The following is a 13,886-nucleotide window of genomic DNA, read 5'->3' as shown; positions in this document are numbered from 1 at the left end:
AATGGGCGTTTGGTCTAGTGGTATGATTCTCGCTTAGGGTGCGAGAGGTCCCGAGTTCAATTCTCGGAACGCCCCTAAATTTTTTCCACTAGGAAGCTTTTCATTTACCTTTTATTATTAATTATATCTTTCTCTTCCTCATGGCGATTCAGTTTCTTGATTTCATTGTACAGATTTCGGTGGGTTTGGCAGAGAACATAAAGCAAAAATGTTAACAATAGCTTCCTCACCAATCAATTCACAACATGTTCAAATAGAACTTCACTTTCTAATTTTGAATATTAGATTTTCAGAATTAGAGGAAAGTAAACTCATCAACAAAATCGCCACAACGATGCCATGACCAGTAACTTTTGATTAGCAGAGTCAAAAGACAAATAGGAGCACAAATACACACAACTCAAGAGAAGAAGAACAAGAAGAAGACGCACGAGAGAACACACACGAGTTGTTCAGCCACATAGATTCGACCAGAGGCTTCACCTGGTGAGTTTGAAGTATAAGATCAAGATTATGGCGAGGACAAGGACTGTGATGATGGCCCCAATGGTCCATTTGTTCCTGTTCATCCTCCTTGTCATTGCTGTCAATATCTTCTTGCTCTTCCCCACGTTATCATCGACTCCATGAAGCGTCTCATGTGCACGTAGTAGAGATTGTCTCTGGCCGTGCAAATCCTGAAGGATCGAAACACCAAGCTCTTCAGTCTCCAACATTGTTTTCCGACTGTCCCTGATCCTGTCTGTGGTTCGGCCTAGCCGGTCTGTAGACATCATCAATCTTGATCTCTGATCAGCTGAAGCCTAAACCCATTTGGACCAATCAGATAAATCAAAATCCTTTTTTAGATAAAACGATCAAGACTAGGTTTACATACCGTCATTGTGTCAGCCAAACCAGCTTCTAGTAACTCATCTCGAGCTGCAACGTTTAGGTTTCCAGATGTGATTCTCTTTAACTCACTCTTGAAATTGTTCAGATCGGATTTGTATTCCCTTAACTTCACAAGGAGGCTGGATTTCACATTGGGTGGTAGGCTTCTCGCCTCGAGGTCCATTTTCTTAATCTGGAAACAGAAGCAGAATAAAACGTAGAAACTATCATCAATCGTATACAGGAAGGAAAATGGTGAAACTTGCGTTTTTCCATTAGAGCTCGTGAAGATCCCATACCAATGTCTCTGCATCCTCAACTCCAGATTTGATTTCAGATAGCTTCTGCTTCTTTTGTTCTGCAAATTAATAATGTCCATTCATAAGATGAACATCTTGGCATAAGCAAGCAAAATGATCATGGAAAAAGATTATGGGAATTATCCATTTACCTCCATCAAGAGCAAGAGCTGAAGTAGACTTCTTTGAGAGAACCGCAGAAAGTTCACAGTATTGCCGCTCATATCCTTCAAACACCCGACTCATCGTTCCCAAGGAATTATTACTAATTGCAAATTCTACAGAATCAGTTAAACCCATAAGAAAAATGCACGATTTTTACCAGAAATGATTCTACACGAGATCATCAAGGAAATAAAAACAAAAATAACGATGATTTGATCTTTTAAACAACCCCAATCCCCCAATGATATCGTCTAATTGAAAGGGGAAAACGAACATCGAAAATGAAACAAGCAGAACGAATAAAAAAACCTACTAGAAGTTAATTGATCGGCGAAGATGAGGAACGCCGGCGACGGAATGTAGATCGACGCGGAGATCCGGCGAAGACAATTCTGGAACAGAAGGATAAAAGAGAGAACTTTTCTTTTTATTTAAAATAAGGAAAATAATATTCAGAAAATGTTTAAAAATGGTTTGAGAGAGTGTAGTATAACCCTGAACCCCATTATGGATTCATCAGCATTTTTTAATAATTTTTGGAGGAGGGAGAATGTGGAAGAACCTGGGATGAATCTGAGTGAAAAATGGGCGTCCAACCATAGTACCCAATTAAGGGTTCAATAGAATAAAATAATAATATTTTTTTAAAGTTTTTTTTTAGCTTGTTTAAACATTTGAATTATTTAAAATGGAAAGATTTATTATATTTGAGTTTTGAGTTTTTTTTTGATAAAAACATAAATGAAAAAATTTGAGTTTTTTTGATAAAAACAGAATGCGAAATAAACTCTAACCTTCAACCCCGACTCTAAAAAATTTCCCCCAAATTACATCCAATCACTGTTTGCCACGTAGCCCGTTGAACCTCGACGATATAGGCTCGTCAGGCTCATCCCAATAAAATGGTATCAGCGAGTTTTTGCGTCTAATCGATTAAAATAAAATAAAATAGTGGTATTAGGCCCTATGGATGAACTCCGCCCATCCCGCGTTGTAGATGGTCTCATATTTTGCCTATCAAAGAACACAGCTAATTTTCTCTTTTACGGAAATAACATGATCCATGACACATAATGAGATTTTTCCAATAATCATCATCATCATTCTTTCTTACATAAGTTTTTTGTTTATCATCAAAACTTAGATTTATTAATAATATTAATATGTCTTTCACTTTTAACAAGTAGGAAAAGTAACACCACAATCAGCTAGTACCATGTGAGATTACAGGGAAGTGATTAGATCTTTAAAAGATGGAATCTTTATGAAATCACAGAAACATGGTTGCGTTGCTTTCAGTCCCCCGCAACACTCTGCGGATGGTTTAGTTCTAACTCCACCGATTATGGACCATTCGCATCCTGTGATCTTATAGTCGGTGCACGGCGGTTTATCAGAATGAGGTTTTATCATAATTGAGTTGATCGGAGCCGGAGATGACAGCGACAACAAACGCGATGAATACTACTAGTGTTGTAATAATCTTCATTGTTTTGACGTATTTGAGTTCTTAGGTAGTGTTTTTAACTAGGGATGGTGAAATTATTATATAGAGATCATGTAAAAGCACTCAAGAGACTTCTATTAAAAGAAAATGAAAAATAAAAAATAATATCATTTTAGTCTAAATTGTTGAAAAACCTTTTTAAAAATGAGATCTCCTCTAGAGATCCTCTCTCTCATATACTTGTCAGTTGTCACATTATGAATAGATTAACATATTTTTCAATAAACCAAATATCTCACAACTTAAAATCTTAATTAAATTATTTATTTTCTGGAAATCATAAAATAATTTTCTCTATATATTAAACTCCATTATGCATAAATTTAAATTATATTAATATTGTTTTAATTAAAATTAGATAAATTTGATACAAAATATTATATTACTATTGTCTACTGGTTACGTATTCCTAAGGTCTGCTTTTTATTTTACATCTATCTCAAATATATAGAGAAATAACATGAGTCATTATGAAGAGAGAGAGAGATTGATCATACATGAGTCTTATTTTGCCTATCAAAGAACACAGCTAATTTTCTCTTTTACGTAAATAACATGATCCATGACATAATGAGAATTTTCCAATCATCATGATTCTTACGTAAGAGTTTTGTTGTTTATCATCAAAATGTAGTTTATTAATAATATGTCTTGTACTTTAACAAGTAGGATAAGTAACACCACAAGCAGCTAGTACCAAGTGAGATTTAAGGGAAGTAATGAAACTTTTAAAAAATGGAATCTTTATGAAATCACAGAAACATGGTTGCGTTGCTTTCAGTCCACCGCAACACTCTGCCGATGGTTTAGTTCCAATTCCACCGATTATGGCCGGTCCGCATCCTGTGATCTTAAGGTCGGTGCATGGCGGTTTCGTAGAATGAGGTTTGATCACACTTGAGTTGATCGGAGCCGGAGATGACAAGACGGTGACAACAAACGCGATGATTATTATTACTAGTGTTGTAAACTTCATGTCTTGACGTATTTGAGATTTTGAGTAGTGTTTTTTAACTAAAGATGGTGAAATTATTATATACAGATCTGAGCATGTAACTGACTGATCACAAATGTCAGATTTTGCAATTTGTGGATTCTGTGTCTCAATACTCTTTTTTTTAATCACCAAAATTAATTAGAAAAGAACAATATGATTAAAAGTGGACATTTTTCTATTTTTGCTTTAATATTTAGTAAAAATAATGAATGTACGTTAAAGTTAGTTTTTTCAACTTTTAATAAAAAATTTTACGTAATATATGATATGAAAAGAGATTTGATGAATTTCAAATGTTAAAATCATTTATTTACGATCAATAAAAGAAAAAATTACATAATTTGGCCTTTGATTAGCCAAACTGGTCTACTGTAAGCAGAAGAAAACAGAGCAATTTATTTAAAGACAATTAGAGCGTGTATGCTAAGAAAACCGAGCGCTTGTGGTTGAGAAAGCGTACAGAAAAACAAATGCAGCGACCTAATCGAAACACTTAATTTTACAATTTTGCATTTCAAAGAACGCAACTAATTTTCTCTTTATTAAAAAAACATTATACAGGATTAACATGATCCATGACATAATGAGACATTCCAATCATCATCATCATCATCATTCTTACATAAGATTTTTGTAGTTTATCATAAAAAACTCCAACAAGTAGGATAAGGAATACCACAATCCGCTAGTAACGAACGAGCTTTTTGGGAAGTAATTAATTGTTTAAAAGCTGGGACCTTTATGAAATCACAAAAACATGGCTCTTGTGCTTTCAGTTTCTCGCAACACTCTCCCGATGGTTTTGTTCCACCGATTATGGCAGGTCCGCATCCTGTGATCTCAATGTCCGTGCATGGCGGTTTCGTAGAGTGAGGTTTGATCACACTTGATTGAGCCGGAGATGACAAGACGGCCACAACAAACACGATGAATACTACTAATGTTGTAAACTTCATGTCTTGGCTTTCTCTCCTATTCCAAATTTTTTTTTATTTTTTTTTCTGTGTTGAAAGAGTATTTGAGATTTTGAGTAATGTTTTTAACTAGGGAATGTGAGATTTTCATTTATAGATCTGAGCATGTATGCAACTGACTGACCACAAATGTCAGATTTTGCAATTTGTGGATTCTGCCTCATTACTTTCTTTCTTTCTTTCTTTTGAGTCAAAGTCTCATTACTTCCTTTCTTACACCAAATTTAATTAGAAAAGAGCAAAATATTCAAAACTGGATTTTTAATTTAATTTTTGCTATAATATTTTAAATTTTTTTTTAGAAAAATAAGGAATGTACATCAATTAGTTTTTCAATTTTGACTATAATAGTTTATGTAAATGTTTGATATGAAAACGAAATCTGTTGTAGTTGCAGACCTTCTGTATGAATACAAGAGTTGTGAATAGACATTATTTACAAGGTTTTTTCTATTTACAAGAGTAATACTCGTCTTATCAATGCTGGTTTTGAATTGTTTTTAGCAAGTAACACCTCAGTTATACATGATAAAACCTATCAAAGGTACCAAAAGAAAAAACAGATATTTCTCTGTAAAGAAGCAAACACAAGAAAAAAAAGGTTTTCGGATTCAACATTTGGATTTCTTTCGTTAAGAAGCATACACATCTGAGTGTTCTGAATGCTTTACTGAGGCAACTCGAGATCGGGTCTTCGATCAAAAGCATCACTAGTAGAATCATCTGGAAATGCGTCTGGATACGTAGCCAGGATCTTAGTTTTGATGCTCCTGAAACATGGGAGGACTCATGAGCCACATAAGTAGAACATTAAGTCCTTGAGAGCCAGAACTGAAAACAGATACAAGAACGGGAAGGAGGAGCATACCTTAGTTTCAAGAAAATGTAATCGAGGTCAGCTTTCATCGATTTCAGGAGACGAGTGTTTCTAGAGAACTCCAATGATACATCAGCAAAGCAATTCTCTGCAAATTCGTTGTAATGAGAGAGCACTGCATTACTGTCCTGTAATCTCCCCAATCTAGTAAATCGGCACAAAAGAGTTGATCAATAATCATCATATTCGATTTCAAATATAAAGAGATCCAAACAAAAGACTTGTCAACATCTGTGAAACTGTAGCAAATAGCAATTTAACCGAGCCACAAGCACTATACACCATTAGCAAAATATTTCAACAGATGAAATCAAATAAAAGCCTTAAACTTTCAGTCTCTAAAAGAAAACACGTATTGGTGGAGTCTAGTATGATCAATGTTCAAAACTTCAAATGCTACACAAGACTCCCAACAGTTTCCATAGTTGATCTAACTGAATATCAAACTTTCCTACATACTATTCCAAAACCAAGCTTAAGACTCTTTATACCACAAAAAGTAACAAAATTTCCGAATTGGGTAAAGAAAACTAGTTATTGATACCCAAGGGATGCAGAAACTAGATATTCTAGGGAAGACATGAGACACAACACATACATGAGGTGCTGTAAATGTCTGAGAGAATTTAGATCTTCGGCATTAACAAGAGTTTTGAATTCATCAGAGACTTGTTGCGAAGCTGCTCTTATGGGCTCTTCCATCTTCCTCTTCCCCTGAATGAGACAAAGAGCATAAGGCCAATGGTATATAGATTTAGTTCTTCAAAAGCAAAGATTCAATGTGTCCAGCAACCAAAACGACGAAATCACCTATCGCGAATATCTTCAAATAAAAAAAAAACGAAATCTAAATCAAAACACCTGATCAAACGAATTCGAATCGAGTCACCTTCTTCTGGTTAGACTGCGAGCGGATCGAAGGAAATGCGAGATTGTGATTTGTATAAATCTCTCGTTTTCTGATAGAGACTCGATTCGGCTCGAAAATGTTTAGAACTGGTTTAAATGCATCGTCTCGGTTCGGTTTAGGTATTCGAATTTTTGAGTTATAAGCCTTATACTACTAATTACTGGTTTATCTTTTTTGTTTTTGTTTTTGTGTGTAAAAACGTAAGAAAAAACATATCGTACATAAACCGTAAGTCCGTAACAACATAATAAACCCAGTCGTTCATTAGAAAAGAATAATTTATTTTCATTTATATAGATTATGATGAGGTTAATATAAATTGTCAAGGACAAGTAGGAAAGGGAATTTTACAGGCATCGAAAACTTTGTGAGCATCAGGGGATTTCAACTCAGGACCAAGCCAATAGTCTTTGAGGTAGCCACAGTAACAGGGCTGGTGTTCTGTTAGCGTTGCGCAACAGTGTGGAGTCGGTGGAATTTCCTTATGACTGATTAACGGAAGCAGGCATGGCTCAAGACCTTTAATATCGCATGTCACTTTCTCTTCTCCGACCGGACCTCTTCCGATCGCTGTTGCTCTGATCAAAGTTGGAGACAATATTTGGATGACTCCCACAAGCACAATTAGGATTCCTCCTAATGTTCTCAACTTCATGTCTCTGTGTGTTTTTTTTTTTTGGTTTCAAGAATATTTTTAGATTGTGATTGATGTTCAGAGCTATTATACATATATATGGAGTTTGAAATAGTTGTATCTGTTAAGGATATTGGGAAAGACAATAATTCTCAATTACATTTAGCAGCATCTGTCAATCCCTGTAATTAAGTTAACATATCTCTCATTCTCTACAATTAAGTTGCTCATTATTGTGATTAGTTAATGCATTGATAAAAAAATCACATTTCATAAATGCTATAGTATCGTTTGGTTTTTATTATTAATATAATTTAAATGCGTCATCATATCTATGAAAATTTATAGATTTTTAGATGTTTTACCTAATTAATTAGAAAAAAACAAAACCATATATGGTTTTAGTAAGTGTATATAGGTGGTATCTCATATTATTGAGTATCCCTAAAGTTAATGCATTTCATACCTGTGTGCCATTTGTTGTATCTATAACTTAATAGAATTTTGTTTACAAATCTGGTGTGAACAGGAGATATGAAATCTTTGCAAATAGAAAGTGTTGAAAGATTACAAATGTAGGTATAAATATTTGGAACGTAAAGATACGAGAAGTTAATAAGGTGTTGGAGAGAAATTTCAAACTATTTATGAATCGGCCTATCACTAGGACACAAGTTAGACGACCTCGACAGATACTTTCATAATGCTCGTCTCATTGTAACATGTACATTTGAGTTCGTAGAAATTGCCGAAGATGAGAGTTTATATGCTTGGTAAGGCTACAAAAACCAAATCTATCAGAGAATAAGAAGTTGAGAATAGAGTTTTAATAGAGCTCTGGGCTTGCGGCTATAGTTGAGTCTTACCTCTCTTATCAAAAACCAATCAAGACATGGAAGATTCAATAGATAAATTGAGTTTGTAGCCAAAATTTAAGAATCTGAGTGTATCTTGGAAACAGCTAAGTTTATGTACACATCATCAAAACTTAAGGAGACCATCCAAAAAGGCGAAAAAGATGTGTTACTGTTACAGTAGGGTTTAAGGTTTAGAATCCAGGTATATATAAAAGTAACCCGGCAAAGTAAACACTGCACCCACATATCATATTTATGTTCTCTACTATTACAAACCGTGAAACATGGAAAGATATATAATATCTGAACATAAGGTCAAAAGCTTCAGATCACACGGAGCTCGGTGAGAAAGGCAGCGCATAGATCCAAGAACAGAAACTGAGGACCGTTAACTCTCTGGATATCCAGCAAGTACTTCTCTTCGCGGGCTTTGTATAGCTGTTTCAAAAGCAAAAAGTATTACAGCAAATTTGTTGGACGTGTATAATGATATATGTGAGCATTGTTGCTTTAAAACAGTGGTTTCAAGTTTTGAAGAAGAGTCTAATCTCTGTCCTAGCCGGTTTTTCTCCTAAGAATCTTGTTGAGCTAATATTTTCAAAGATGTGTGAGTTTGCAGTTACCTGGAGTTCAAATTTGATGACGGTGGGTGAGGTCATGGTAGTGTCATCCTCAATGATGCTGGATTCATCTCTGAAGTGCAGCTGATTGTTGTCCATAGTATTCTGACCATCAGCAAAACCAGGAACCCATCGACATTTCATGTTGTAGTGACCAATCTTCTTCCAACACACATTGAGTTCTTGAAGAGCTTTCAAAACTTCATTCATGATCTCACGAGGATGCGCATGGGACTGTACAAAACACCACGGTAACAGATTGATCATCAATTTGGGTTGCATTCAGACGGGTTTAAGGTGAGTAAAAAAGGAAGATTCAGCGATTAGGAACAAACCTGAAGTCCAAGAGCCCATTTTCGGTCAACTGGGATTTGTGATCTTGCTCCCAATCCGTAGTTATCCATATGTGCAGGAACCCAGTGGCCTACAGGTGAAGCAGCTGCTTCAGTTGGGCGCATAGGATTGGAACCACTGTCCTAGATGAGTAAAATTCAATAAGTGAAAATCTAAGTAGAAAAAGGAGACCTCACGGGGTTTGACCAGTACTTATATCAATTCCAAAAGAAACACACATACTGTTGTCTCCTGAAACTCGGACTCAAGATAGCCACTTGGAACGCGGAACCGGTTGTCCAATAAAAGGTAGTATGTAACAGTAGCCTGAAACAAGAAGTAGGGTAGCAATTCAATAACTATAGGGAGCTAGCTTAGGGAACTAATAGTCTTGCAGACAGAAACTACATACATCGTTTTGTACTCTGTTGCGAAGAGATTCCATAACCTGGTTTCTGTCAAATCCCATGTTAAGGACTTCTTGAATTATCTCCTCATTGATCTGTAAAATATAAGAGAACTCCTTACTATCACCGCAAGTGACTCATTTGATTTTTCAAAAGGTGCTGAAACCAACCTTTTTAGCCTGCTCTACTGTATCTGGTGGAGAAACAGCAAGATAACGAGGAAGATGAGTCTGGAACCACCGGTGTTGACGGATCTCAGGAATGGTGATTCGTTTCACCGGGTCAACTATAAGCATCCTTGGGATCAGGTCTCTAGCCTCAGATGATAGATGACTTGGAAGAGTATAAATCCCACCCTAGAGAGAAAAGAACACTTTGGTTAATTACTTGACATGGATATGACAGTAACAAAAAACCTATGATGAATCTAAGCTCAAATGCCCAATTGAGAAGAGTCATTGAGCAAATCGGAGTATAATGTGCAGTACCTTTATTTTCTTGAAAAGGTTGGGAATGTTTTCATCATCAAATGGAAGAGTACCACATAATAGAGCATACAATATCACTCCGCAACTCCATACATCAACTTCAGGTCCAGCGTATAATTTTCCTGATATAACCTATAACAAGAAGGACGAGATGATTCATTGAAATCTAAACTTTCAGATAGATACTCCTAATCCAACAAAAGGAGAAGTGAGACACAAGTAAATCAGAATTCTGTAACTTTACTAAACTGAATACCTCGGGAGCAGCGTAGTTGGGGCTTCCACAGCTCGTCTTTAGAAAATGACCATCCCGCATGACATTACTTAGGCCAAAGTCTGCAATCTTAATATTGCACCTCGAATCCAATAGTAAATTCTCAGGCTTCAGGTCTCTGTGGACAACCATATTGCGGTGGCAATATTCCACACCAGATATTATCTGCTCGGATATGAGTCAAATAGTAACAACACTCAAACTCAGAGAAGAACATGATAAGCTACGAAGACACTGGTTGTGGTACGAGAAAACAAACCTGTTGGAAAAAGTTACGAGCCTCATCCTCTTGTAATCTGCCTTTCTCTACAATATAATCAAAGAGCTCTCCGGACTTGACATACTCCATTACAACATAAATGTCACTCGGTGTCTCTATTACTTCATATTGCCGAATGATGTGAGGATGCATAAACAATCTGAGAATTTTGATCTCCCTCCTCACTGTAAGGATAAAAAAATGGACATACAAGATCACAGAGCTAGCCTTTAACAGACTGTTGAATTCCTCAAAATAGGCACACAGATTTGGATGCAAAAAAAGAGATCAACAGGCAGAAGAAATATTCAATTATGAAAGGCAAGTCAGTTTTGGTAAAGAAACCTGTAAAGCTAGAGCATAACAATGCATGTGTTACCTTTCTCTTCCATTTCCATGTTCTTGATCTTACGGCGATTGAGGATTTTGATAGCAACCTTGTGCCCCGTGACCACATGCTCTGCTATTTTCACCTTACCAAAAGATCCAATTCCAAGAGTTTTACCAAGCTTGTAGTTTGGTAGAATCGATTCCACTCCATTGCCAAATCTATTTGATGAATGATCCATTTCCTGTCCCAAATGCAAAAACAAAGTCATTAAGAAGCTCTCTAAGCAGCTTCTGTAAACAAGAACGCTAGTTGCAGGGAACGAGAGAAAACAAAAAAGATACTAACTTGCTTAGATCAAGACCATGTTCAAACTCATTTCATTTTATCCAATGTCTCGCTGTCATTAGCTAAATCTAAACTATATAAATCTATAACACCATAACCTCGCAACATAAACCGACATCGCTACTTTTGAAGGTGGTTTTACTAAAGCAACAAAACCATGGAAGAAATCGTCATTCTCACTTCTTACCACAGAAATCTATCACTAATATCGTTTAAATTTGGTTATAGCAGAAGAAAAATTAATAAAACTGTACAAACAGGGAAAAAGTCAAATTTACCCGAAAAACCCCTTAGTCTCAAACCCTCTTCGAGCAGATCCCAGAATCAAAAAGGAGAGAAATTGTTGAAAGAAAGAGCGAAGAAATACATAAACACACAGAGAATCTAATCTGATGGATAGAGAGAGAAAGAGAGAGAGAGAGAGAGAGAGAGAGAGAGAGAGAGAAGAATCGTGGAGCTTAGAAAGAAGATGATGAAAAAAAGTAACTTACGGTATAATCGAAAATCTTGGGAACTCAGATTCCTAAACTCCTCTTCTGACGCAGAGCTGGGTCAGTCCTTATGAGTCTTCATTGGTGATCTCACCCTGTTTATTACTTATTTGACGTATCAAGAATCCAAAACCCACACACAGTCTCACATTTATATCAATTAATGCAATTTCAATCCCCGAATCAAAAATTAGGCAATATCTTTTTTATTTTTTAGAAACTGTTTTAGTAATTAAACAGTAGGTTAATCAAGTCAAGTTTATTCTTTCTTTTTCTTTTTTTATTGAATATAAATCCTTTAATCATAAATGAATATCTTCACAAAGTGAACTGATATTTTAGAATAAAACTCAACGTCTTATATCATCACAAATGTCTTTGTTATGAACTAAACGTTTTTCTTTCTTTTTTTTTGTCTTCTGTGTCGACAAAACCTCAAGTCCTAAAAGACACACATGTACATATTCGCTGATAACAAACGATATTCAATAAGATTCACAAAATTGGGATTAACAAAGCAGAACAATCTGTATCTCTACAATCCAAAGCTTTGTATTATCTGTCAGAACTCAACTGGAGGAAATTGTTGTACACAGTATGACAGTAGGAAAAGAATCTGGGTGATATATGAGAAAACAGCTCAAGTCTATTACTTTTGGATTACAATTCCTCTCTAATAAGACTCTTGTATGCACATATATATATTCATTACTTCTCCAGCTACTTGGATTCAATAGGAGGGAATAGCTGCGAAGCGGTACCCTTCAGCTCCTCTCCATGAATAGTAAGCAATCCGAGTCTCGTAGAACCCTGTAACCACAATTGTGAAAATGTGTCAAAGCCATGAATGAAAACCACTGTTACGTCCAGTTTTACTCATAGCATCAAACAAAATTGGTGGGTAAAAAATAGAAGAAACAAAGAGAAGATAATTTCAACAAACAAAACAACACAAGCTTGTGTCTACTTGATCCAGCTAACTCAATTTCAACAACAAACAAAGTATCCATGAGGGTTCTCGAATCAAACATCATGCAACCCAAAACAGCAACATGGCATTCATGGCTCAAAATATAAATGGAGGAAGCTAAGATGCATCAATGGCTGAAGAGAACATAATTTCAACAGACAAGGAACACAACCTGGGTCTAGCTGATCCAACTCACTCCAAATTAAACAACAGATTCCAGCAACATTAGAAAATTCAGTAAATGAAAACAAATAGAACCAAGAAACACTCTTACCAGGGAGGAAAGTAAGGATCCCAAGGACAAGAAGTGCATAACCTTGAGAGCTATCTCCTTCCATGTGACCAGTGAATATGAAAAACGCTAAAAGGAGAAGCAAGCAACCAAGGAACAGAAGAAACACAGCTAGTGCTATGGATTTCCATGGTACTCTATCAAATGCTTGCGGCGTATAATCGAAGCGGGGATCGAAATCTCTCCTTCCACTACCATTTGCATAATCCTCATCATCCTCATCTCCTGGAAGCTGAGCATACCGTACATTTCTCCTAGACGCCATTACTAATCAGAGAAAACACCTTAGAGCCCTTCATTATCAAAACACAGATTATCATTAAGCATTCAAGAAACCCTAAAGACAACAGAGCAAATCCTGAGAGTAGTAGATTAATCGATACAGCTGAAACTCAAAATTGATTCCAAATTGGAGATAAAAGAAACTATTGTCATAAACACCATAAGTTCGCATCTATAGCCAAAAGCGAAAACAATGCAAAGACCAACTAAGATCAATCAAGACTAGGTGAAACCGATCTAGAACGAAATTCCCACGCGAAATCAACCGATCAAACAAAGTGAGTCCCAATTAATCGCCTGCCAAAACAGATACAACTATGAAAGAAGGCAACGGCGTGCCGAGAAACTCACCGGAAATCAGATAACCGTCGCGACGTTAAAGATGGAACTAGGATCCGGATCTACTTTGACGAAAGAATTTGCAAATGTTCTTCTTCTTCGTCTCTATCGTAACGATGCGTTTTGTGAGTAATAAACCTTTTTTTTTTTTGGTTTCTAGTGTACTTATGATTTTGTTTAAGCATTTGCAGATTAAATCCCTTACCTTTCACTAAACTACATGTTGAACCCTGACTTTATTTATTCACCATTAAAATCCCAGACAAAAACACAGTTTTCATCTCCCTCAATTTCCTGATTGTTTTAGATACTAAGCAATGCCACTATGCCAGTGCTTGATATAAGCTAATTCATAAAATTAT

General features: G+C 36.0%; 5 protein-coding genes and 1 non-coding gene across 11 annotated transcripts; 1 reads left to right on the top strand and 5 right to left on the bottom strand.

Annotated features, from left to right (window-relative positions):
* The first annotated feature begins 3 nt into the window (after positions 1-3).
* On the top strand, positions 4-75 carry TRNAP-AGG. Its single transcript has one exon. It is a non-coding gene; the product is annotated as a tRNA-Pro (tRNA).
* A 227-nt stretch (positions 76-302) lies between these two features.
* On the bottom strand, positions 303-1,811 carry LOC18012735 (vesicle transport v-SNARE 13). 2 transcript variants are annotated; one of them, XM_006395245.2, is made up of 5 exons: positions 1,651-1,811; positions 1,325-1,437; positions 1,173-1,231; positions 878-1,066; positions 303-803 (listed from the first exon to the last, which is right to left on the bottom strand). In XM_006395245.2, exons 2-5 carry the CDS (start codon positions 1,416-1,418, stop codon positions 480-482), a joined length of 666 nt encoding a protein of 221 aa, XP_006395307.1. In that variant the 5' UTR covers positions 1,419-1,437; positions 1,651-1,811; the 3' UTR covers positions 303-479. The 2 variants fall into 2 exon arrangements, with proteins under 2 accessions (XP_006395307.1, XP_006395308.1); XM_006395246.2 differs by having other exon boundaries at positions 1,325-1,450; positions 1,651-1,810.
* A 3,473-nt stretch (positions 1,812-5,284) lies between these two features.
* On the bottom strand, positions 5,285-6,719 carry LOC18012383 (kxDL motif-containing protein 1). 2 transcript variants are annotated; one of them, XM_006395242.2, is made up of 4 exons: positions 6,554-6,719; positions 6,291-6,406; positions 5,684-5,836; positions 5,285-5,585 (listed from the first exon to the last, which is right to left on the bottom strand). In XM_006395242.2, exons 2-4 carry the CDS (start codon positions 6,392-6,394, stop codon positions 5,483-5,485), a joined length of 360 nt encoding a protein of 119 aa, XP_006395304.1. In that variant the 5' UTR covers positions 6,395-6,406; positions 6,554-6,719; the 3' UTR covers positions 5,285-5,482. The 2 variants fall into 2 exon arrangements, with proteins under 2 accessions (XP_006395304.1, XP_024007447.1); XM_024151679.1 differs by having other exon boundaries at positions 6,582-6,707.
* Positions 6,720-6,862: 143 nt separating this feature from the next.
* LOC18012196 (non-specific lipid-transfer protein 2) lies at positions 6,863-7,283 on the bottom strand. The gene has a single exon (XM_006395241.2). The coding sequence runs from the start codon at positions 7,255-7,257 to the stop codon at positions 6,925-6,927; it is 333 nt and encodes a 110-aa protein (XP_006395303.1). The 5' UTR covers positions 7,258-7,283; the 3' UTR covers positions 6,863-6,924.
* Positions 7,284-8,219: 936 nt separating this feature from the next.
* Positions 8,220-11,821, bottom strand: LOC18012195 (SNF1-related protein kinase catalytic subunit alpha KIN11). 3 transcript variants are annotated; one of them, XR_002897671.1, is made up of 11 exons: positions 11,642-11,821; positions 10,854-11,046; positions 10,475-10,659; positions 10,198-10,380; positions 9,942-10,073; positions 9,624-9,809; positions 9,459-9,548; positions 9,290-9,373; positions 9,049-9,184; positions 8,717-8,947; positions 8,220-8,531 (listed from the first exon to the last, which is right to left on the bottom strand). XR_002897671.1 is itself a non-coding variant. In XM_006395239.2 (11 exons), exons 2-11 carry the CDS (start codon positions 11,041-11,043, stop codon positions 8,418-8,420), a joined length of 1,536 nt encoding a protein of 511 aa, XP_006395301.1. In that variant the 5' UTR covers positions 11,044-11,046; positions 11,642-11,821; the 3' UTR covers positions 8,220-8,417. The 3 variants fall into 3 exon arrangements, 2 of the variants coding, with proteins under 2 accessions (XP_006395301.1, XP_006395302.1); XM_006395239.2 differs by having other exon boundaries at positions 9,049-9,189; XM_006395240.2 differs by lacking the exon at positions 11,642-11,821 and adding an exon at positions 11,429-11,578 and having other exon boundaries at positions 9,049-9,189.
* Positions 11,822-12,175: 354 nt separating this feature from the next.
* On the bottom strand, positions 12,176-13,658 carry LOC18012243 (transmembrane protein 230). 2 transcript variants are annotated; one of them, XM_006395238.2, is made up of 3 exons: positions 13,537-13,658; positions 12,886-13,196; positions 12,176-12,451 (listed from the first exon to the last, which is right to left on the bottom strand). In XM_006395238.2, exons 2-3 carry the CDS (start codon positions 13,166-13,168, stop codon positions 12,372-12,374), a joined length of 363 nt encoding a protein of 120 aa, XP_006395300.1. In that variant the 5' UTR covers positions 13,169-13,196; positions 13,537-13,658; the 3' UTR covers positions 12,176-12,371. The 2 variants fall into 2 exon arrangements, with proteins under 2 accessions (XP_006395300.1, XP_024007351.1); XM_024151583.1 differs by having other exon boundaries at positions 12,886-13,170; positions 13,537-13,655.
* Positions 13,659-13,886: the final 228 nt, after the last annotated feature.

Source organism: Eutrema salsugineum, unplaced genomic scaffold (genome assembly GCF_000478725.1).
Source record: "Eutrema salsugineum unplaced genomic scaffold, Eutsalg1_0 scaffold_6, whole genome shotgun sequence".
Taxonomy (NCBI): Eukaryota; Viridiplantae; Streptophyta; class Magnoliopsida; order Brassicales; family Brassicaceae; genus Eutrema; species Eutrema salsugineum.
This window is presented reverse-complemented; position numbering and strand designations above follow the sequence as displayed.